At 43.4% G+C, this 25908-nt stretch overlaps 1 protein-coding gene across 1 annotated transcript in view; it reads right to left on the bottom strand.

Moving 5' to 3' along the window:
* AHI1 (Abelson helper integration site 1) overlaps positions 1–25908 on the bottom strand; it is a 665760-nt gene that overhangs the window by 498754 nt on the left and 141098 nt on the right. Inside the window, exons 7-8 of the mRNA XM_086925781.1 lie at positions 21342–21534; positions 6520–6615 (exon numbers count right to left, since the gene is read on the bottom strand). Of these exons, the coding sequence (XP_086781907.1) occupies positions 6520–6615; positions 21342–21534 (289 nt within the window). The remainder of the gene's footprint in view (positions 1–6519; positions 6616–21341; positions 21535–25908) is intronic.

Here is a 25908-nt window from a genome sequence, read left to right as displayed (position 1 = left end):
GATCAACCAAAGAGCTGAGGAGAAGAGAGTATGCATCCAGGGTAGAGAAAAATAAAAGCATCACATTAATTTTTGTGTGGGTGTGTGACATTGTTTCCTTCCCAAATAAACAGTGTTGATTCAGCCCAGCCCTGACTCTCCCTGGAAAGGCACAACATACTTCACCCCCCCAAGTGGCTGTCTGAGCAGAATGCACATACCCAGCCCCTGTCACTCCAAAGCCAGACAGTCAATCCACAAACCTAGCAGACGCCCACTGGATGGCTAAGCAAGAAAATACCCACTTTCAAAAGTGGTATTTTCAAACCCGGGATATAAAAATCATCCTTACTAAAAGATGCATCTTTATATTCTGAGTTCAGGCACACCAAACTCCACTTTCCCATAATGTTCCCATGGGTAGTTATACTTATAAGTAAACTCCCCATTCTAACCTATGGGACATGTAGCCTTTCAGTAGTGAAAACAAAATTGGCAGTATTTCCCAATCAGGACATGCCACACACATCAGGACATGTCCTACATTTCACATACACTGCACCCTGCCCACAGGGGAACCTTGGGCCAACCTTAGGGGTGACTCACATGAAAGAAAAGGGAAGGTTAGGGCCTGGCAAGTGGGTGCACTTGACAGGTCGACATGGCAGTACAAAACTGCACACAGACATTGCAATGGTAGGACTGAAAACCTTTTGCATTTGCATGGCTGCTGGTGTGGGTGGCACAATCAGTGCTGCAGGCCCACTAGCAGCATTTGATTTACAGGCCCTGGGCACAGACAGTGCACGGTACTAGGGACTTAGTAGTACATTAAAAAAGCCAATTATAGAAACACTAATCCATGGAAACAACTTACAGAGGGAGCACTTGCACTTTGATACTGAACAGCAGTGGCAAAGTACCCAAAGCATCTAGACCAGCAAAAACGAAGTCCAACACATAGTAAACAATACAGGAAGCAAAGGCAAAAAATATAGGGAAACCCACGCTAAGCATGCCAAGTGTAACAATCAACTTAACTTCACACATGAAACTTCATAATGAAGCACCATTCCATACTACTTCCCACCCAGTCATTAAATGTAAACACCACCAACATCAACAAACCACATTAAAAGATACTCACCACATCACCTAAAGAACTCCACATCACACACTTCATCAATCTCCTACACCAAAATGGTCTATATCTACAGAGACCACAGGTCTCACAACAACAAGCAGCTTTTTATACAACCCTTCACACACTGCATAAGGGAGATTCTAGGACTCTGCGAAAACACAAAGGGAGTACCTGACACATCCCCTTCCATCCTGCACAACCTTCCTGCACTTGGATATTCTTCCCAAATGCCACACCTTTCCATCACTTAATTTTACTGAGTTATGGAACATTTCACACATTCTGCGTGGCTCTGAAAATCTGCTTTCCCCTTTCCAAAGTTTTCTCTTCTTCTTTAATCTTACCCAATCTCTACCATTTCACAGATGCCCATTTTCTTGTCCTTCCATTACTTATACTATATACAGTGATCTTCATCCTCATCTGGTCTGGAGACCACTCAACGTGCTTTGCAGACGACAGCCACCCAATATCCTTTCCAATAGGTTCTAGTCTCTTCATCAAGGAAAAAGGGCTTTCCTCAGTCACGCTACTGGAAGTAATTCTGTAAGCCAAAGTAACTCACTCTCCCAATTTAATCCACTACTGGATACGTCATTTGATAACCCTGTTGAAGCATTCCACCAAATAGTATTTCTCTGGATTATATAACGAGGGGGTAGAAAGAGGATCCACAGCCTTTGCTGTGCACCATGCCACAAATTTCTTCCACCTGCAGGCGTATACCGATTTTGTGGAGGTACGCCTGGCTGCCAGAATCACAACACAGACTTCAGGAGGCAAGGCAAATGGCCTCAACTGTGGCCGCTCAATCTCCACGCATGGAGGTGGAGACTGGCCCGGTCACGCCTGATCTTCTTCAGCACTCTGGGCAGAAGTGGTATAGGCGGAAAGGCGTACAATAGACCGCAGCTCCACTCGCGACGAAAAGCGTCTCCGAGCAAGTGCCGCCTTGGAAATTCCAACTGATGACATTGCGCGTTCTCTTCTGTGGCAAATAGATCTAACCAAGCCTCTCCCCACTGCTGAAAGAGACCTTGCGCCACATCCGAGTTCAGACGCCATTCGTGATCCATCATGCACCGACGGCTGAGTTCTTCCGCCCTGGCGTTCAGGGAACCTGCCAGGTGTTGAACCATCAGGGTCCCGCCCTGATGTCCCAGCCATTGCCAGAGGCGCAGAGCTTCCTGACACAGGGTCCACGACCCCACCCAGCCCTGTTTGTTGGAGTAGCACATGGCGGTGGTGTTGTCCGTGAACACCTGCACTACAGAGGGGAGGAATGCTTTCAGTGCAAGTCGGATCCCCCGCAGCACCAGAACGTTGATGTGGAGCCTGGACTACGCCGGAGACCAGAGGCCTCTGGTCTCCGCCTCTCCCATGTGATCCCCCCCCAGCCCAGGAGGGATGCATCCGTCAAGACTATGTGCTCCAGTTGGGGTAGGGAGAGGGATCTGCGGCTGACCCAATCGCGGTCCGTGAGCCACCACTGCAACTGTCTCGCAGTGCCCTCCGAGATCAGGACGTGGTCGGGCAGGTTGCCTTGATGCTGGCCCACTGAAACTTCAGGTCCCACTGCAGAGCCCGCATCCGCCACCGGGCGTGATGCACCAAAAGGATGCAGGAGGCCATCAGTCCCAGAAGCCTCAGCGTCAACCTGACCGAGACTCGGGATAAAGGCTGAAAGATCAGAATCAGAGCCTGAATATCCCGAACCCGCTGTTCGGGAGGATAAACCAGAAACCGCACTGAGTCCAGAACCGCTCTGATGAAGAGGAGCTTCTGCGAGGGACACAGGTGTGACTTTGGCACATTGATGGAGAACCCCATCAGGTGCAGGAGGTCGGCCGTAGTCTGGAGGTGGCTGACGACTGTGTGGGGCGAGCCCGCCTTCAACAACCAGTCGTCGAGATAGGGGAAGACAGGCACCCCCAATTGAGCAGATGAGCTGCGACCACCGCCATCACTTTCGTGAACACCCGAGGGGCGCTGGTAAGGCCGAAGGGAAGCACGGTAAACTGAAAGTGCTCGTGGTCCAACGCCACCATCCAGTCTCCAGGGTCTAGTGCAGCTAAGACCTGAGCCAAAGTCAGCATCTTGAACTTCTCCTTCCGGAGGAAGCCGTTGACGTTCCGCAGGTCCAAGATAGGACGTAGGCCCTCTTTGTCCTTCTTGGGAACCAGAAAGTAGTGGGAGTAACAACCACACCCTACTTCTGGCCCAGAAACGCGCTTGATGGCCCCCTTGGCCAAGAGGGCCTTTAACTTCCTCTTGCAGAAGTTGCAAGTGATTCCCCGACACGCGGTGGTATTGCGGTGGCATGGCTGGAGGGGTTGCCTCGAAGGGGAGGGAGTAGCCCCTTCGGACGATTTGCAGTACCCACCTGTCCGATGTGATGGTGCGCCAGTGGAGGAGGTGATGGCGAACCCTGCCCCCCACTGGCATCAAATGGGCCTGAAAGCTCGGACTAGGAAGGCTTTGAGGCGGATGCTGCGGGGGTGGATGTGGACTGGCCGCGCCACTGTCCCCTGGCTCCCCCACGGCGGTTACCACGTCTGCTGCCGTGCTGAATGTTAGTCTGCGCCCCTTCCTTGGCCACAAAGGAGCGAAAGGCAGAAGCTTGCTGGCGCTGGCCCGACAGGCCCAAGGACTTGGCCGTAGCCCTGGAGTCCTTGAAATGCTCAAGCTCACTGTCTGCCTTGTCGCCAAAGAGGCGACAGCCATCAAACGGCATGTCCATGAGGGAATTCTGAACATTAGCCGAAAAGTTGGGGGACCTCAGCCAGGCGTGGCGGCGAACCGCCACCGTCTTGGAAAATGCCCTGCCCAGCGAGTCTGTGGTATCCAGCCCACATCGGATAGAATACCGTGCTGCATCTCGCCCTTCCGCAAGGGCTTGAGCGAGTTTGACCCGGGCCTCTTCCGGGCAACCTGGCAGCACTTCCGCGACCGTGTCCCACAGAGAGTGGGTATAACGGCCCAAAAGGCAAGCGGTGTTGACCGACCACAACCCTAAACTGAGTGAGGAGAACAGCTTCTTACCGAATTGCTCATACCTTTTGGATTCCTGATCAGGTGAAGCCGTTGGGAATGCGGTCTGGATAACCAGGCTCTCGGGGGTGGGGTGGGTGGACAGGAAGCTAGGGTCGCCCGGAGCCGGGCGGTGGCGCCTGGCCATGTTCCGATCTACAGGAGGACCTGTAGCGGGCCTGGACCAAGTGTCCAACAGAACGTCAGTAAGGGCCTCATTAACGGCAGTAGAGGCTCCGAAGAGCTTGCCTGCGGTTTAAAGACCTTGGTGAGGAGGTTAGTCCTCACGGCCGCGACGGGGAGTTCAAGAGCCAAGGCCTTGGCATCCCTCGTCAGCACCACGCTGTAAGCAGCCCCCTCCTCCGTAGCCACGGTAGGAGGGGAGACAAAGCCAGTGTTGGGCGAAGTGTCCAAACTACTGGCCTCCCCTAGATCCACTGCCCAGTCCTGATACGACAGGCACTCCCATGCCAGAGGGTTCTCAGGCCCATCCCAATCCCCCTCGCCTCCCATCTCCTGATAATCAGGTTCAAAGGATGGGGCCGGATCATAGAAGAATTGCTCTTCTCTCGGCTTCGAATGCGGCGTCGAGCGACGACGGTCCGACGCCGGATCCGGACCGAGGACGACGTCGTCCGGGGATGGAGTCGGGGGCAACACCCTGGGGGTCGGCGCCGGCGGAGGGGTCGTAAGGTCGACCAGCGGCAACACGGATCCAGAGCTGGATCCGGTGGGGCCCTGCGGCGTCGGGACTCTGCAGACATATTAGCAGCCTTCCCTCACAGTCTTTTAATGTTTTTGAAAAAAAGGTACAACATATCTTGCAGTGCTTTGGTTTGTGATCAGGATAAAGGCAATAAAGGCAGTCCTTATGAGGGTCATCGATGTGTAGCCTTTTCTTTCGACAGGTACCACAGGGCCTAAAAAGGTCTTTTTTAGGTGTGTCTGACATGAAGAAATTGGCGAACTTCTTGCAGACAATGAAATTATAGAAGAAAAATACCTTGAAGCCAAGAAAATATCAGTAGACAAGGGAAAATGAGAAAAACTGAGCAGAGCTCAGTGGAGACTTCCTGAGCACGATGTGCGGTAGAAAATCTGAGGGACTGGAGCTCCTTCCAAGAGGCTTCTAGTGGATGGTGTCAGCTGATTGGTTGTTCTCTTGAGTTTGGTCCTTTTTAAATAAGAACTTGGATATTTAACTAAATGGAAGGCCTTAGGCCTGTTACCTTCTATGTCTAATGTGACATTGCCTTTAGAAATGTACCGGGGACTCCCATCTGGACGACCGGGAATGATTAAAGCATGTGAATCTATGAAAAATACCCTAATACTGGATAATAGAGACAATTTGGCATCCTGCAGGCTATGGTTGTCAATTTGGAAGTAAATGTGGGTCCTGGTATCACAGAACAAACAAAACAAATTAAGTATCTTGCCTCCAAATCCTGTATATTTGACAGGGCTCAAAGAGAAGGTCATGGTCACTGGTGTCAAAGGTAGCACCGTGGATATGTGGGAGCAGTGTAAAGGCCTGAAATTGGTCCATTGAAAAGGAGTTCTTCACTTATAATCATGAGAGTGGTTTCTGTTCCTCAAATAGGGTATCACAAGGAAAGTGTTATAGAGTGGTAAAGGAGGTGGAAGGACTGAAATCAAAATAGATAAGTACAGTATATAGGCACAGTAAAAAAACAATTGTTTCTACACAAATGTGTTTGTGTGAAAGGCGAAGGAGGCTAAAAATGAAATATATGTACAGAGACATAGTAGAGCTTTCTTAAAGCAGGACTTAGTGATATCAACATAAGTGCTTTACCTGTTTCTTGCAACTTAAACAACTTGTTATTAAGATGCAATTTCAATTTTAGTTTTGATGATTGTCTGCTCATATTTTTCTACCCATTTACTTCTTGGTCTCTCTCTTTTATTTATAGAACAGAGCACCAGAGTGAGTTGGCGGTAGGAATTGCAGTGATAAAGTTAGAAATGACCTCAAAGCCTCATTTCCCTCTCTACTTTATGTTTACTTTAATATCGCAATGAACAAAGTATTCAATTTCTCCAGATTACTCTACTTCAAGAAGCAATATTAAATGTTTGGCTACATGGGAGCCTTTAATAATCCTGATGTGCGAAGTGAAAACCAGCCAGAGGTATGGCTGTCATGTGCAGTGTTTGGGAATATTTCTCTTCATAGGCAAAGCAATGGTCTGAATTGAAACTTCATCAGAACAAATGAACAACTAGATTTTACACTTTATGGACATCAAAATGTATGTTTTCGAACTATGTTTGCTCGCTTTACTTTTAGAACATGCAAACAGTTTAGTGACTCACTAATTTTTCCAACATATCATAAATACCTTTAAAAAAGCCCAGGCTATTCTCCGAAAACCTCTTTCTTGAAACTGAACATCAGAGTTAGGTCTTGCATCATCTACGCTTAAAACATCGAGCAGCTGCAAAAAAAAAAGGCACATTTACAAAATATCTCAATTACATCCATACATAAAACTAATGATGTAAAGTTGAGGAAAAAGGAAACAATTTGCAATAGATATAGATAGTGCATACCTTTTTCACCTCAGAATCAGGATATGGCAGTACACATTATTAATGAAAAATACCTAAAGCTTTTCTATTTCAATTAGTTCTAAACAAAACCTATAAAGACTGAATAGACGGGGACATTATTTAGCATTTCCTTAGGGCTATTTCAAGCCATGACAAATCGTATATGTTGTCAAGTTATGAAACAATACAGTATATGGTATCAATTTGCAGTCTTTAGTTTTTAATGGCCTTGTGCTCCTCCATCGCATGAAAATGAATAAAACCTACAAGAAAGCTTGGAGTGCATCAACTGTTGGGTCTTATGTGTAAACGTGTTAAAAATCAGGGATAAGAAATACGGTATTACAACCAAGAGGTACACAAAGTGGCCTGATGTATTGTATGCCACTACACTTCCAAATGTACCTACGTCTTCTCGGTCCGCAGAATTACAGCGCAGGTTAGGGAAATGTTCTAATACATGAATTAACATTTATTCACTATGATAAGTATTGATACCAGGAATTGAAGACAAATATCATGTATAAAACTCTTGCATTTTTTTTATTACTAGCTGCCTTAAACTCAAACAAAATATTATATCTACACTTCCCAGATTCCCAGAAGCTAACATTATGCCACCATCCACTTGAATAACCAATGCCAAACTTGATACAACTGTACACACCTTGGTATCATCCCTCTTGCAGCCTTTCTATGCTGCTGTTAGAATGAGATGAGTGCCTCTTTCTTTGCACATTTAGGATATATATAGTGTAGCATTTTACACCTTAAAAGGACACAGTCCAGAGATGTCATTTGACATTTTTACTCATTCGCTTTGCTAGCATGGACTTTCAATGTCTGTGCATTTTGTGTGGTTTCAGCGCTTTCAAATGGGGCTTGACCACTCCTGTTAGAAGTATTCTCTCTGTCCAGGTAAACATGTCAACCCACAACCGTAACATCTTCTTATGGCCTTGATCGTCCTTGGGCGAGGCAGACAAAAGACAAGGATTAAGGCTCGGCTGAGTCTTTGTAGTGCATCATGGAATGCAAACTCATGAGCCAAGCAGCCACTTACATGTACCTGTCACAGAGGTCCTGCTGAGGAACAATAGGGTTTCAGCATAGAGGCCTGGTAAACAGAGAATATTTGCATATATGTCTTAGATCATATTCCATTTACCAAGGGACTGGCAAGCAGTGAAAGATGTTAATGATCGAGCTTTGCTATATCATCTGCATCACCTATAGGCACAGCCTTTGCTGTGAGGACTCCTGCTTTAGATACATTAAATAGCATTTAAAATAAGGGGGTGGGGGAGAAATAAATCAAAATACCTGGTGTCAAATAATTTCAGTGTCGACACCATATTGGTGAGTGACCACTAACATTTGCAAGATCTCAGTGATCTATATCAAGAGCCTCACTGCTCATATGAAGAGTTTGCTCTGCTTCATGGGTCGGCCCATTCAACGCTCAGTGAAGTGCGCTGTAGCAGATGACTACAACTACAACTTAGCAGCAATTCATTGTCAATGGCAGAGATTGGACTGCTACTAGTGAAAGGACCAGGTACGCCTGGCAGTGCCCTAGGACAGGCACAAGAACTGTGCTAGGAGAGAAGGCTGCAAAAGGAGCCATCACCTCCACTCTTACATACCTATGACCAGCTCTATTTTCCCTTTTTGAAAAGTGAGGCAAATCTGCAGCTTTATCATCTGTCCGTGAGAAAGGACAATCCAGTAGATATCCAATGAAGACTCTCTACCAAAACTTGGATGATGACCAGCCCCAAAGTGGAGATGGAACTCATCAGTTTGACGAAGCAATGAAAAAGTGTGTTTCATGTAAGTAGAGCTTAGTGGGCAAAGAACCCAGTGGCCAGAAAGAAAAAGGTACAAAGAAAGAGCACTTAATGCTAATTCCTGGCAGGCACTAGCATCCAAGGCACACTACATAGACTCACATTCCTAGAGTGAAGAACTCCACTTGTAAAGGAATGCACATGCGCCATGACAAACAGGCTGAGAACTGCCTCAAAATATCGGGCAGGCTGTTAATAGGGAGAGCACTGCCACACCAAGGATTGATCTAGAAATGCTATCCTTTATGATAAACTGCATGACATATCCCAAAAAGAGGACTGTCAGGTCATGGAACGCATATTAAGATACATTGCTTATCCTCTGAGGTCTGCAAATAAAAATAATGGAATAGTACAGTCATGAATGTAGCAGCAAGTTTACTAGATCTTTTAATGCCAACAAGCATGGCTCAATAGGCAACATGCTTTCAAGGCAATACTAATTGAACCATTGCAGTCATAAGTTGCAGATCGGTCCTGCTGTGGGAGCCTACCTCTTTGGGGCAGGTTCAGTAGCACAGGGGTGATTCAGCAAACATACTTAAATACACTGCACTCATAAGGCACAACCTCTTTCGGGAAGTCTTCCCAGACAAGATGCAGATGCTTGCTTGGTTGACGTCTGTCCACGAAGTGATCAGAGATACAACCAAAGGAGGTCCAACAAATAATTCACATTAAACTTAATACAGATGCTTCACATTTTGATTCATATTGCTTGCCCATGGCAGGTAACCTTCAACCCTCTTCACATGTAGGTGAGGGCCACAGGTTCAGGGAATTCTGCAACAAATGGCAAAAGATAACTTCCTCTGCAGTGGTCCTTGGGACTGCATAGAGTTTCAAGTTACATGCAAAGGTGGGCAAGCCAGCCACTGGATAATGTGAGCAGAGACAGTAATCTGGCTTGGACCATAAGGCAACAATTTGAGCTAAGCTATTAAAAGTATATTTCCTTAGCATACGCAAGAGTTTCAATGTAGCACTTTAGCTTATGTTACTCAACTGAGTAATATTTAATACAATTGATCATTTCCATACAAAAACATAGGAACATTAAAGGTTAAAGTCTTGCTGCTCATTCGCCATCCCCGTCCAATAATGCCCTGATAATGTTGCAATGAATGGGCCAAAAGACATCAGTTTCTGATGAGCAAAATATTAAAGGCCAATTTTATTATTATATATTTTGCAGAGGCGTTTTAAGGCATGGGCTAAGTGGGCAATTGCCCAGGGGCCCCACCTTCCAAGTGGGACCCTGGCAATGTAAACTATCTTTTTAAATCACTTTCATGTATTTCTGTTTCTTAACATTTACAATATAATTTAATGTTGTTAGACAAAATAGGACTTGAATAAGCACAAATTAGGTAATAAAATGTAATGCTGTTCCAAACAGGGACACCCAAACTCCTGAAAATGACACCGGTATGTGGGCACATTATTTTCTTCGAAATTGCATGCGGCTGAGCATTTTCCATTGGAGTACTGTGAGTGCTTCAAAGTTTGGCAGACAATGAAAATTAGATATTGTGAAACAAAGTAATTTGCCAAGGATAGCGCAACTTGGTAGAGCGGGAAGTCAGAATCTGAGCCCTGATTTCCTGGTCACATAGAATGCTATTCAGCCACTGGACATTAGTTCCTCCTTTCTCCATTTCCAATTTAACCAAAAAGAATACCAGGACTGTGTATACGACCGTATCTTTCAAGGCCTAAACTCATGCACTGAGTTCATTAAAGCAAATTTTGCAAAACTCAAGCATCGGATGATAAATAAACCTGAATTATATTAGAAATCTGTATAGATACTGCTAAATCAAACTAGGATTCACCCTTAATAGGGGAAAGAAAATGAATATTTGAACATTTGGAGAAAAAAAAACTAGTAAACTATACAGATTAAAAATGTTATGTGATGTTTTCCACAATACAAAGTTAAGTGTGAGGTGGAGTTGGATACTACTCTATGGTAAGTGGATTTTAAAATTGGGCACGGTAATACAATTGATCCTGCATCTTTCAGTAAATAAAGCGATAAAGAACGGGATACCTTACTGTAAACAGAGATGGAATGGGAGAGATCTGTTAGCCATACTAAATGATGTCTTGCAAGAATGGAAAAAAACTCATAAAAGTATCTTATGGGGGCATGCCCGAATTATTGTATTAATATAGCGACTTCTACCCCAGAAGAGGCATTGAAGCACTTTTCAGCAAGTAGCACATTGCATAAGAACCCAAAATGGATTACTGGTGGATTGGTATAGGGAAATATAAATCGTTAATTTGAGCGGTGGACATGTGTGTCTGTTAGGTGGATTTAAAAGGATAAAGGAGGGGAGAGTCTAGAAAGTGTTATTTGGGAGATCATAGTAGTAAAATGAGGTTTGGAATGAGTCAGGATTTAGAGGACGGAAGAGTCTAGAAAGGGTTACTAGGGAGATAGCAGTAGTAAAAATAGGTATGGGATGAGTCATAGGTGGGATAGAGGAAGGAAGAGTCTAGGAAGAATTATTAGGAAGATCATAGTAGTAACAAAGAGGTTTGGGATGAGTCAGAGTAGAGTTAGAGGATATATTGAGAGAGGTATAGGATGAGATATCATTGGTAGCGCATTGGAGAGAGTTGAAGGCCTTTTTTTACTTCTGCGCTAGGAGTAAAGTAATAAATTAATGGATACATAACTACATAGAAAGGTAATTATGATCTGTCTCTGACAGATTTTTGGCATACAAGATGAACATACCCTCATTTATGTTGTGACACCATGCTATGTTTGCCAGGGAGCAATGGAAAAGTACTGTGAACTTGACTGGGCAAGGGGGCAAGTTATGCACCCTAGATGAAGACCACAAAAGGCAATTGGCCACCCGTTGGGGACAGGTGAACTAGGTGGTCTGATTTCACACCCTTTGCTCCCGTGGCATGGAGCTCTGTTGGGGACAAGTGAGGCAGCTAGCACGCAGGAGGTTCTTCTGCGCCATGCGTACATTTATTGAGCAGAGATTTGGCTTTATTAGACATGAGTGCTACACGCCAAATTCACAGGGTGTTTCAGGACGATTGGGTACAGAGGTCCACTTTATGCATGGACCTGTTTTTTGCTGGCTAGGGAGGAGGCCCTAGTAATAGCAAGTAAGGAATAGTAAGGAGGAATGCCGGCCATGGTGGGGGCCCTGGCTGCGACCGTCGCCACACCCAGGGCAGTGGCGGAGTTACAGGGCGATCCAGAGGCGGAAATGTACTCAGGGGTACCCTCTTCAGGAGTACAAAGGGTGCTGAGGCCTAATATCCCCAGGAAGTCTGTGCGGTGGACCCTGGGGTGCCACGGCGCCCCGTCAGTCCTAGGGGCGGTTGGAAACCTGTACAACCGGGGTCACTTGAACGCTCCGCCGCTCGTAGGGGGGGCGTGTGCAAGAGGGTGGACGGATGGTTCACGGGAAGTGGGAGTGGCTATCCCCTCACCACAAGCGCTAAACGCCGATTGGCTAAGGCCACGATGCAAGTTGGCCCATCAGGTGGTAGGCCGCGAGGGGCGGCTTGCCTTTGGATCGTCTGTAAGATAACCCACCATGTTGGCATATGTGTATGCTAATAAACCTGCAGCAATTTTATCCCAACAAAAAGTTGTCTTGTCTGCTTATTTACGATACATGCATGTTGCTGCGGGAGGGCTGGTGAGTGGGCCGATATTGGCACTATGCGGGCCGACTGACACGTCCCCGCAGGGGACACTCATATACGAGGGCGGCCCCCTTAGTGCCACAAGTTGCACACGGGGCAGCCCAGTGTTCCACGTCCCCAAAGGGTCCTCGACGTCACTTCCGGCCGTGGTGGGAGGCGGGGGAAGGTATATATTCCTCCCCCGCCCACCTGGCGGCCTCTTTGTCCGCTCACCCTGACGCCGTTTCCCTCCCTACCGCTTACCCGGCGCCTTCAGGGTGGGGGGGATATATGTTCTAATCCTTTTTATTTGTGTTGCAGGCGGAGTTACAGGGAGATCCAGAGGCGAAAAGGTACTCAGGGGTACCCTCTTCAGGAGCACAAAGGGTGCTGAGGCCTAATATCCCCAGGAAGTCTGTGCGGTGGACCCTGGGGTGCGACGGCGCCCCATCTGTCCTACGGGCGGTTGTAAACCTGTACAATCGGGGGTCGCTTGAACGATTTGCCCCTCGTAGGGGGAGTGGCCTGAGCAAGAGGGTGGACCGATGATTCACCGGAAGTGGGAGCGGCTATCCCCTCACCACAACCGCTAAGCACCGATTGGCTAAGGCCATGATGCAAGTTGGCCCATCAGGTGGTAGGCCGCGAGGGGCGGCTTTTGCCTTTGGATCGCCTGTAAGATAACCCACCATGTTGGCATACGTGTATGCTAATAAACCTGCAGCAATTTTATCCCAACAAAAAGTTGCTTTGTCTGCTTATTTACGATACATGCATGTTACTGCGGGAGGGCTGGTGAGTGCGCCGATATTGGCACTAAGACAAACAGCACGAAAATGCCTCAGGGCTCCCCGGGTTAGACTGCGAACCTTCGAAACAAATAACCGATGTCTCTCTCTTTCTTAGGGACTGAAGTTGATAAACAGGACCATGAAGACCGTGCAGTGCCATGACTCATGCGATGAAAGAGGGGAGTCCAACATAAACAAGGGACTTCATCTGGACCTTTGGCCATTGATTGGCTGTGGTTGTTGCTGCATTCCCAAGTACATCTGGGAATGTTTGTTTTTGTTTGATGTTTATTAAATGGCTGCTGTGAAAATAAAGCGAAGGAAGTAAAGCATGATCCTCGCCTCCAATTCCTTAACAGAATTAAAACTTTCCATTACGACAGCTAGGACATTTTTCATTCTATCTTCCTATCCTAAATTGATACTGAATTGCTTTCCTGCAAGCGGAACTATTGACGGTGGTCAGCGCGTGTGATGGGATGGCCTAAAAAACCTACCTATAGGATGCCTGGTGCTACAATGAGGTAAAAAGCTGCATGAAGAGCCATTTTGCTTAAGAAGTGCACTGGTCTGGAGGATGACAATCTTTGTGGAGAACAATAAAGGTGGTCAGGTCCAGGTAAGGGAGAAAGCAGACCCTCTCTATGGCCCTGTTGTACATGTTGTGCAAGGGTGGCAGACGGAGTGACTCAAAGTTTTCTATAATATTCAAGAGGAAACTTGTTCAGCCCCAGCATTTTTCCAGGCTTCATCTCCTCCAGGGACTCCTCGATTTCTGCCACAATAAAAGGTTGATCAAGCTCGTCCTTGTTATTATTATAATCTTCTTTTCCAGTATAAATATTTATACTCGTCCCTGTTATTATTATAATCTTCTTTTCCAGTATAAATATTTATATGACTCGTATGTGGAGAAATTTGTTTTTACATCACATCACGGCCCAGTTTTACTACGATCACCTCACATACCAATTGTCATAGATCTTGGGTTCAGGTTACATAAGCAACAAGAAATCATAGAACATTGGGCTCACGGTTCACAAAAGCTGGAAGAGAACAATGGGAGAAGATGAGGGGTATGGGAAGTACCAAGTGGAAATAATATATGGGATAAAAGAATGAACATACAAATGTAAACACAGCACATGTCTACTGTGCTTAATGTTGATAGGGGGTATCTGTGATAAAAGGAGACCAGCACTCCTGTGTGGAGCACGCTCTCCCTCTGCATAGGGTCTGATAGTAGGCGGCAAAAGTTATTGCACTTTCAGATGCAATGTATACCCCCTTGTCAGCCATGTCCATCAAATCAAGCATTACCCTGGAGGACACTAGTCACCAGCCAGTATAACAATTTGCCAGATTGACCCACTGAGTTGAGGCGATTCAGCATGGACACGCCTCTTTGAGACAGATTTGTATCAGAGGGACCCTGTCCATCTCTCTTTGATGTCTTTCCAGTTTCTCACAGTCACTCCGGCCCTCTCATTCTAATGCCAAGATCATAAGTTGATGTTTTTCCTTTTTCCCTTGCTTTCCCATATTTCCTGCATGTTGGACTTTATAGTGATTCATAACATGCTTCCCGTATCCACAGAGCCTAGATTTAGGTCAAAATAGGCTTTCAATTCCTGAACTAAAAACTGTGCATTTTCTTTCTACCAGACACCACACGTGAAGATGCCAGATAGCAGGTGACCCTCCCTTTGGGAGCACTAATCGGATCAGGACTGGGAAATTATTGAATATATCGCAGGGCAGAATATGTGACGCTGTTGTACACCAGCCACATGAAGCATCAGAGCTTACTAAATATGCCACACCACTAACGAAGGTGATGAGCCTAGATGTGGATCATAGGGTTAAATGGATATCAAACATTAGGAAAACCATGACACTATTGGGCCTCAAAGAATCATGGGATAGCCAAAATCCCCCAAGCAAGATAGAGCTTAAACGCATATACTGGGATTAGACAGATGGCCAGGAACTTAGCAAGTCCAACAGAAGAATTCCTTCATCACAAGCAGACCAGAAGACTCGAGCCTTAGGTCCCACGAGATAGGGCATTGTATATCCATTTTAGGCTCTGCACTCTTCCAGTCCACACATTAACAACAAAGTGGCGTCCACCCAAACACACAAAAGAAGGTTGCCCTTGCTGCAGAGCCTTGCTGGAGTGTGTTGCCCATGTTATGTTTGCCTGCCCAACCTACAACATCGCAAGGTCTAAACAGTTGAAACCGATCTGCAGACAGATGGGCACCTGCGACCATCATGTCGCTCTGCGTATTCTGAAATCCGACTCAAGACCTCTTTTTGCTTGCAGGGTTCTTAAGCCATGCCTGGATAGTCAGGCAACAAACCTTGCGAGATGTGCCCCAACTTTATACTTTAGGTTACACTGAGAAGTCACCTCAATTCAAGAAAGACCTTGGGTTGCTCTGTGCACACTGACATCTAACTAAAGAGCTTTTTGCTTGTGGGGTACCTAAGTCTTAAGCCATGGCTGGATAGTCAGGCAAAAAGCCTTGTGAGGGGTGCCTTAACTTTTATACTCTAGGTCACATCGAAAAGTGACCTCAACCCAAGAAAGCCTTTTTATAATGTAAATGTACTGCCACTTTACACAAGCCAGTCGGGTTGCAGTGTTAAGTTTTTATCTTTTTAAACTATTCGCATCTAAATTATGCATGATTTTAGCAAATATTTGTAGAACTTTTTACTGTTGAGCTTTTCAGGTAACTACTTTTATGCCTCGTGGTGCAAAATCAGGTCTAAATGTACTGTGTAAGTACATTCTCCAGTTCAACCACGTATCAATCGATTATTTGCATTAACAATTTTTTTTTACCTTTGGTATAAATGTTGCCCAACGCTTTTATGATACAAGGTATCGAAATAAAGCATTTGATGATGATGAGGCATCATGAGCTCTATCTGGTACAGAGTTTTATGGGTGGCTGATGTGTGTATACACGCTGGCCTGAGGATGTCACACTCGCCAAGCATCACCCAACCTGTTATGCTACCTAACTTACATAAACAATATTGCATGGGAAGGTAGTAGAAAATATGTAAATCACTTAGTCAACTTACTGAATAAGAACAGACTGAATTTTAATTTTTCAGCTATCATAAGATCTGAATGTATATAATTTTTAGATGTTTATATAGTAACAACAGCTGGCATTCTGTCTACGAGATTATACAGAAAACCAAATGCTGGGAATAACTTTCTCGATTTTTCTAGGTATCTTCAGGGGTACCTGATTAATAGCAATTAATAGCATCCAATATGAAGATTATTGTGCACAAGTAGCAATAGTAGCAGCTAGTAAATTGTGAGAAAATAAACAGAGCATCATATCCAGGTTTAAATAAAGAGGGTATTTGTAAGCATATTAAAAGCTACAGAAAAGAAGGATAACACATGTTAAGAAGAATTAGCATTTGTCACAAATGTACGGTAATACTAATGGCATTGATATTGTGAGACTAATCACCTACATTTCACAAGCATCTAAAATAAAATGGACATTATTCAAACATTGGCTGGTGCTAAAAGTTGACATCATGTGTAAGACACTTCCCCCAGCATCCATTTGTTACTTTTCATAAGGCAAGATTCTTAAAAGATAAATTTGTTTACAGCTCCTTAACTAGGGAACCGAAACTCAATACCTGGTTGTGTAAGAAACCGAGAATTTGACAATTTGGGAAATGTAAAGCTTGTTTTCATAGCGACACCACCAGAGAATATGAGCACACCTTCAGTAGGATCAAGCATAAGACCAAAAAGCATATAGCATGCCCCACTGAGTATACAGTTTACATTGATGAATATTCTTTTTCGAATAGAAGAGGTACATAAGATCCATCATTTTTCCAGTAAAGAAAATTTTAGAACATTTTAAAGCTATCAGAAACAAGGACAGAACATACCCTGTAGCTCGCCATTTTGAAATCATGCATAACTGAGGCCAAGAAAAGAAAAGTTGTTGTTTTTTCATCACAAAGATATCTAAAGATATTAGCAAAGGTGACCATGAGAAAATCTTCAAGATTCAAAAATCGGAATATAGAATCAGGATAATTGGAGACGTGTGAACGTAATGATCATGAAAATTCATGAAGAATTTAGCTGTTGGACTGTAATATTGAATGTTGCTGCTAGATTAATTATATAATTAACTCTCACTGCACTGTAATCATTAACTTCATTTTAAACAGTTTTTTGGCATGCAGTGGTTTTTCCTTTCTGTTCCTCTGTTTCAGATTGTTTTGCATGAGGATAAATTGAATTTGGTGGCATTAGACATCAATATAATCTATGGGCTCACTGGGACATCATTTCATAGACAGATGCAAGTCAACCCATTGCAGAACTAGTTTCCAACTAGAGTGAAAATGAAAGTAGATTTTACCACAAGCTTCAATGAATTTCCAAAAGCTTGTCAAAAGACTGGAAAGCATCATCAATGATAGTGTGAAACAATATTTTTTTAATTGTGATTTATTGTACTTGTAGAGACACAAAGTTTGTTTTAACATTTTACACGTAATGCGTAAAGGAAGTTTAAAGAGGCCACATGCTAATGATTAGCTAAGCAAAGGAACCAAAATGCGCGATATGGTCCACATGTTCTGGCGATAAACACTGTGATGCACTTTCACCATCTTCTCTGGTGGGTATAATTCTGAATGTATCAAGGGTGCGAGCCACAATACTTTGGCAAGGACCCGCCTAGTAGATCTTAGGTCGCCCTAGTTCTGATAGCAACCTTCTTTAGGATACATAGATATACATACATATACACATATTAAAAAGGCTGAGTTTAAAGTGGCAATATTAGGTTCGATTCTGAGACCTTAGCTTATGTTTAAAAACATCCTAGAACGTCACAGAAAAAAGCAAAGGTTAAAGTGATGTTACAGTTAGGTGCTGAAACTCAGTAAACAATGAAATATGTCAGTTATAGATTAAACAACCAACAGCAATAACTTGATCCCCTATCATGCACATGCTACATAACTGATGACATATGTACCCTAAATTCCGCTTGAGCACTTTCCTCAAACCATTGTTTTTTTTGTTTGACAATTTTACTGGGGGGTTTAAATCGGAGTTACGTCCTTAATGATGTCATTTCAAATGCCACAAGTGATGTAGTATGTAGTAGCGCCAGTGTAGTTGGAGTTAGGTCAGAGCTTCCAGAGGAAGAGCATTGTTTGTTTCTTTAATAAAGTTGGTGCTGTTTGACAATTCGGCATGAAGGTTTAAAAAAAAAAAAATGCATCCACCACTGCCCCTTTATTTGGCAATTTTGGTTAGAATGTTAATCAGAGACCATGTTTTTTGTGACTTGGTATAGTTCTATTCAGCCGTTTGAGAAACAAAAATTTAAAGAGGGGCTTGGGTTGAGCACGAAGGGGTTAACCCTCTGAAAATGTTGGGTAAACAAGCCTTCACCCTCAGGCCCACGGAGGTAGGTGCATAACCTGGCCGTAGGCCACACCTTGTACCAAAAAGCTGCTATACGTGACTGAAGGCTGCACGCACCAGAGTTGGCCATCCTGCTACAGGTAGGGTCAGGCCCAGACCTTGCAGTCAGCCACTGAATCTGTGCACGCCTAAAGGCCATGTGCAGTGATGAGGTGGATTGCTCACTCAGTGGGACGATTAGTGCAGAGCCGTGGCACAGGCAAAGCCCTTAGACAACCTCTCCACAACAGCATGTGGCCAAAGGGAGCTCAGTATGTGAAGGATGGTCAGGCTTCATGGGGGATGAATACTGTGCGCAGTAGGAGAATCCATTCTTGAGGGTCCTCTGCAGGCCCGTCCCTGCAGCCGATCCCACTTGCTGTGCACAATGAAGGCTGTGTAGGTCATTCACTTATTGAGGGGGTGAAGAGGACGAGTGCAGAGAGTAACTGCCTGCGATGGCTACACTCAGCAAGGCGGTTGGTTGCTCTCTTAAGGAGGGAGAGGTTGGGCACAGCTCCTGGTCTCACAAAACCTTGGGTGACTGCATAGAAATATAACACCTATGCAACTCCCTTTTTACGCAAAGTAGCTTAAACTTGTGCATACTGCTACTTTGCATTCCTTTGTCCAGCTTTCCAATGTAAATTTTGATTTGTGCTGGAAAGGAAATATGACCATAATGTTTTACGGTGGGTTTCCATTACAAAAGTAATGCAAAACCTGTGAAAGTGCTAGTAAATCTGGGCTCATGCTTGTATGCTGCACAACATGGTGCCAAACAATATTAAATATGCCATTTAAAATGTACAAGGAAAAGGGATTCTAATTAGAAACGTGTTTGCTTTTTTAAAGATAATCCTTTTTTGTAATTCTTTTAATTTTTTCAGGATCCAACTAAAAGAACAAGAAGCAGGGTATCTAAACTTGGATGGAAACAAACAAAAAAAAACTTCATGCAGTTTTTCTGGTGAGCAGCCAATAGCTGGTCTCTGGCTGCTGCACTATGTTCTCCAACATAAATAATCTTTGCACACTTCATGCCATATAATGTGATGTTTGGCCATACAACTACATCAGAAGGAAGAGAATCCCTAGGTTGCAGATTGTGGAGTGGAGCAGATAATGTTGAGACTCCGTCATCCTTTTGATGTCTCCTCTTTGCTGAATTCAACTGGATTGTGTGCCCAGTCCTTGTGGCTTGATTATTACAGATGTTCTGAATGAGTAATTTTTACAGTATCCAGAGAAAACTCCCAGTGAGAGAGCTTGCTGGTAACCTTGGCCACTACTTACAGAAAAAAAACAATGGACTGTGGTGAGGTCCATGGCTCCTCCTGTTCGTCTTGGGAGTGGTCATCTTCTCTGCCTCTTTATAGTTGAATCCCAAACAAACCCCCCTAGGCTCAAAAGTAAAATAAAATAGCCCATTCCTAGGAAACACAACTTTTTAAAGAAACTTCTATGTCCTGTAATAATCCTGCAGGACCAAGAAAAGGAAGTAGGAGGGGAGCAGACCAATATCATTGGTTCTATGGGACCTGCTGGAGTATTATGAGACCAATGGGAGGTCAAAAATATAAAAAACGAAAGCAGCCATCTCATTGGCAACTTTGGGAGCACCAGTCAAAAAATAAGCTCACAGACTTTAGAAACAGCTTCTAATGATTTTTCTCACCACCATTACCAGATAGGTGTTTTAGAAAGGCAGCTTGGTGTAAACTGAATCACACTCCATCATGCCCCCAGAGAAAACTGGACAGCATGAGATATCAAACACATCATTCGCCATGCCTAGCTTAAGGGCGGCATCACATGAAGAAGACATTATTGACATTACATCAACATCTTCAGCAACTCAACAACGGAAGCCTGAGAAAGTATCTGTAAAGTGGCACACTTCCAGCTGGCCCAAAAAATAAGTGCACATGAGGTTAGGGGCACTTTGAGCAGCCAGGTGCTCCACAGAGTTAAAGCTTGTCACTATTCCACTGAAACTACTAAGATGTGGAAGCCCCCAAGAGCCAGGTATACCAACACCATAATTTATGCTGAGGTGGAGACGAGTAAAGCGGCAGAAGGATAGCACACTGCATCAGAGGATGTGAAGTGTCAACACCGAAAGGAAAGTACCATCAAGATTTGGCAATTCACAAAATATTGCAGACACTGCCTAAAAGTTGGAGCCACTGGGGGAAAAAACAAAATAATATTTTCCAAGCCTAATGAAGATCAACTCAACAAAGAACACAAAGACTTAAAACAGGAAAGAGATTTTAGATAAATACATTGAAAACAAATTCCAAATAAAAAAAAAAGTTGAAAATATTAATCAAAAATGTCAATTAAAATAGTCATGAATGATGTAATATATAAACAGCATGTGACAGGGGGCACGTTATACTTAGTTCACTGAAGAGCAGAATTTCAGTGGTTTCTCGTTTTTAAAACGTTAGCTCTTATCTCATTGCAACATTTAACTATAACATCACTAACTTTTGGTACTCTTGATTAAATAGACCACGATGTAAAGATTTCCAATGTAAGTTTACACGGCGTAAAAACTGACAATCGTGCCAAGTAACTACACAGCTGAATGTGTATTATGTTCTGAAGATGTGACACTATTGAGTCAATTATTTTTAGTGTATGCCTGATTATATAGACTACTCCTTAATTGTTGCAATTTCATTAAAAAAAATCTCTCATCACCGTGGTCATGACTGTAATTATATAATTAGATCCCTTGTTACACATAACAGCTAACAAAGACTTAAAAAGGCATTCAAGATGATTACCGGCTTGAATTGACACCTTACCTCAAAAAACAAAATAACTTTAGGACTGTCTTCATTTTCTTGAAGAAGATAACCCAATCGTTCATTGAAGACAATTTGTTCCTCCCACTGAGGAAGTGCTGTCTTAAATTGTTTGCAATCATAAGGCCGGGTCATCACTGGAAGAATGTGTCTCACCTTCTCTCCTTCAATAAAAGACGAGACAGCATCGCCACTGAAAAAAATAATATTTCATACATCACCAAGATTATCTGAGGCAAAGTTAAAAGAGTAACACAATACAATCACTAAGGTGGTGATTGACAGCCGTGGAACGTTTTAGCTGAGGAAACAGTTGATAAAAGCAAAGGCTACTGCCTTGACCCAAGTATTGCTAACGCTTCATAAAAAACGTTGGGGGCCCAACATTAGGCCCCATGATACAAGTAATCAGTGCCAAATTATTGTTAACTATTGCATATAGGTTAGAAGCATGGTTAGAAAAAGAGGCTACACTCCTGGATCAACTCGTTATCAACATCTATAGTAGGGATTTTTGCCTTGAGAAACAAAATGAGCATCCTGCAATGCTAACTTTATTTGCACTCTAAAATCCATGAGAAAATAAAATGGTGGCAAACCCATCAAAACAAAGGGAGCCCACCTCTGGACCTCACTGGATCTTCATTTGAGATACATAACCACCTTGTCATACATCAGAAAAACAGTGAAAACAAGCCACTTCAAGCAGATTTAGTGCATGAATTGGGGCGATATCCTGACCCTCTTTTGGACTGGGCTTTACAATGCAAATGAGATATCCTTTCTGCTTTACCCGGTACTGATCATTGCTGAATCGGTTACTGAAACTTCAAACTGCTCATCAACTGTTGCAAAGTGGCACTGGGGAAAGGTTATCAGTTAGCACGATATAAATCAACCCAAAAAATCTATAGCAAATAAATATGGTCACAAACAAAACATTAATACCTTCTGTGCAGCCCCGATTTTCCCCCGGTGCTGAAAATCCTACCGCGGGTGTGGTCATGACGGAACGGTTCCGTCATGAGCACAGCACGACCGATGCTCATGACGGAACCGTTCCGTCATGAGCATTGAAGGGGTTAAAATACTAAAATACTAAGTTCCTGGATGGCACACGCGGCAGCGCTCAAGATGGGCTCCGCCTAGTGAAGCTCCGTATTGTGTCGGAACGCCGATACAAATATGCGGATTCCACAGAGATAATTTACTTGGAAACAGGCAGGTGTCACCATCGGAACATGCCCTGCATTGTTTGGCAACACGTTTATGCCTTTTGAGGGATGTTTTCTTGCTTTTTGGAGAATTTTGTGTTCTAGGATTTTGCTCTCCTCAGAAGTGAGTGCGCTTTTTTATACTTCCCACCTCTCTACTCATTCATTGAACTTATCTTGATTATTTTTGGCATTGAGAGATTGGGGAAGTTGACTGTGGAGATTTCGGGCTCGCACACGAAGCAGTGAAGTGGTTCTTCTTTGGCAGTATACAACACCGACATGTTTTTATTGTTGGCTGCATCTTTTTCTTGTCTGCGCTTTCACAATGTTTTTCATTGTTTTACTATGGGCAGAAGTAAAAATTTGCTGCACTCAAATACAGGTCATTCATTGACCCAGAAACAGGCAGGTTTTACGAGTGGAGCATGCCCTGCTTTGTTTGGCAACGTTTTTATGCCTTTTGAGGATCTTTGTCTTACTTTCTGGAGACCTGAAAGCTAAGCCTGTGCTACGGCCACCATTTTGTGTTCCAGGTTTTTGTTCTTCTCAGAAGTAAATTCTTGGTGGCACGCCCTTCATACTCCACACCTCTCTCCTCATTTGTTGGACATATCTTGTTTATCCTTGGCATTGTGAGGTTGGGAAATGCGTTATATTTTTACTGTTGGCTGCATCCTTTTCTTCTCTGCATTTTTCTCGACGTTTAACATTTTCTATGGACAGAAGTAAAAACCTTACTACACTCAAATAAAAGTAAAACTGTTAAGACCTATATAACTGACACCTCACTTACTGCCCCTTCCATGGACAGTTTGCTCTCTGCAGTAGGGATGGCTCAGTCATCTTCTTCTAGGTCAGTACCTCTGCCTCCGTCAGCCTCCAAGACGCAGACAATGCCTACAACTACTAAACGCCTCAAACAAGACCCACCTTCTACTCCTAAACCTCTTACTCTGGTATCATTAGATACTATTTTGGAGGAGATACATGCTCTTCGCCCATTCATTGAGGAGACTAATACTTGATTACAAGTGATGGATAACAAGTGGGGTCCTCTATGGAATCTAGGCTCTCCTTGGTGGAACAACATATTAGTGTTGTTTAGGATGCTGCTGTTAAAATAGCGAAGTTGGAAAAAGATATTTCACTGCTTAAAAAGCCAGCAGAAAACCTTGAAAACAGAAATAGATGGAACAATCTTCATTTATATGGTCTTCCAGAGGGTCTTGAAGGGAATGACCCGGTCACCTTTTTCAACTCCTTTTTTCCCCCAAGCTTCTAGATCTTCCACCTTCAACTAATTTGAACATTCAGCATGCTCACAGATTAGGCCCTCGTCTCTCTTTGGCGTCGGCTCCATCAAAACCTAGTGGAGTGATTCTCCTTTTTTTGTTGAAGTTTACAGACCTCATCCAAGTACTACACATGGCTAAGTCTAAAAAGCATCTCGTTTGGTCTAGTGCTAACTTGTTTATCTCTCAAGATGTTTCTAATGCAACGGCTAAACGACGGAAGGATTTCCTTGAACTACAACCCGCACTACGGGCCCCAGGTGCACGATATGGGCTTTTTCATCCTTGTCTCTTTAAGGTGACCTTTCAGTACAACACGTCCACCTATGATGATCCTTCAGACTTGAGGAAATGTATTCATTCGCACTCTACTTCGTCAATGGAGATTCCTGGTCCTTCTACTGTTACTTGGCTGTTACGCTAAATCTTGATATCTGTTTTACTAATGTTTGCTCCCTTTATAGGTTGCTCGGTAATTTATGATTTTTCTCACCAGTTTCTTTTGTCAATTCCTCTGTAGACCTTTTGGAATCCAGTTACTTGTTTCCCTGGTATCGTGCTGGTATCCCGGCGTGATACCCTCTACCTTGTCGGTTGTGCAGTCTTCATTTGTTGTCGCCACTCCTTTTTGTTGTCCTCATCCCCGCCTTAAACAGTACGTATTACAGTCGTCATCTTGACATGTACTGTCGTCTCTGGCTATCTTTCTTCTCTTTTCTCCCCCAGTATATGATCAAGTCTATTTTTCATCTCATATTTATCTCTTTTCCTATTCTTTTCCTTTTTTCCCCACTACTGACAGTCATATTGCTATTCATAAATTATCTCTATATTTTTCTTACTCTACATTTTGGCTTTGCCTTCTGCTCTTCCTAAACTACTTCATTACTGTCAATTTCATTGCTTTCTACTTTTGGTCTTTTTCTTGCATTCAAAATGGTTCCAACTTCTCTAGTTTTTCTTTTCTATTATAATTTTCACTGGAGATTCTGCCTTACAACCTTCTTTTTTCTTTCCATTATTTTGCATTATTATTGATCGTGTGATTTTATATGCAATTCATTTTATTTACATTCAAAGTTATTTCATGGAATGTAAACGTTTTATTAATTCCATTAAGGTGCAGATAATATTATTCCACCTTGCTACATATAACCCTGACTTAGTCTTACTGCAAGAGAGTCATTTGACAGAGTCAGAAGCTCTGAAACTTAAAAAGCAGTGGGTAGGTTTAGTCTTAGTATCCCCCATGAACACGAAGAAAAATGGGGTAATTATTCTTGTTCAAAAACGTTTGAAATGTTCTGTTATCTCTAAGGAAACTGATTCAGATGGTAGATGCTTATTAATAATATTTCTCTTACAGTTTGTAATATTTACGGTCTAATTTCACAAAAACTGCATTCAACATGATGATTTTTTTATTTTGGGAGGTGACTGCAACCAAGTTATGGACCCTTTTATTGATCAACAATCCCAGGTCAGTTTTATTCCCCACAAGACCCATAAACAATTTCAAGACACAATATCTCAGCCTCATCTTGTAGATGCATAGAGACTCTCTATCCCGGACAACTCACAATTTTCCTTTTCTCTCCTCCACATGGCACTCTGACACAATTAGACTATATATTTCTCTCTTCTGCCTTAACACAGACTCTTACTTCCTCCTCAATTGACTTTTTACTATGAATGGGTGTGTAGGTTCTATTATGCTTACATGGATTACATTATTACCTAGCCAGCCTATTATTACGGCGCTCAATGAAAAGAGGGAAACACACCCTGCTTTTCCCAACATTCAGTTTTTGAGACTGATAAACACAATTTACTGTTTTTCAAAGCACACGTTACTGTATTAAAAACATCAACTATGTATCAATCACAGACGAACCAAAATGAATTCAAGATTCCCATTTTTCCATATGTTTTTTTTTTCTTCGTTTTCAGCCTCAAGCCAACGCATTTCTTCGCAAAGGGAGTTCCCTTGCGACTTCATCAGGGCTAAAAACATAATAAAAATACCACTTTTGTCGTACACATTCCAATTTGTTTAAA

The sequence above is a fragment of the Lissotriton vulgaris genome, chromosome 6, assembly GCF_964263255.1.
Source record: "Lissotriton vulgaris chromosome 6, aLisVul1.2, whole genome shotgun sequence".
In the NCBI taxonomy this organism is placed as follows: domain Eukaryota; kingdom Metazoa; phylum Chordata; class Amphibia; order Caudata; family Salamandridae; genus Lissotriton; species Lissotriton vulgaris.
The sequence above is the reverse complement of the archived record's forward strand: the minus strand, read 5'-3'. Positions and strand labels throughout refer to the sequence as shown.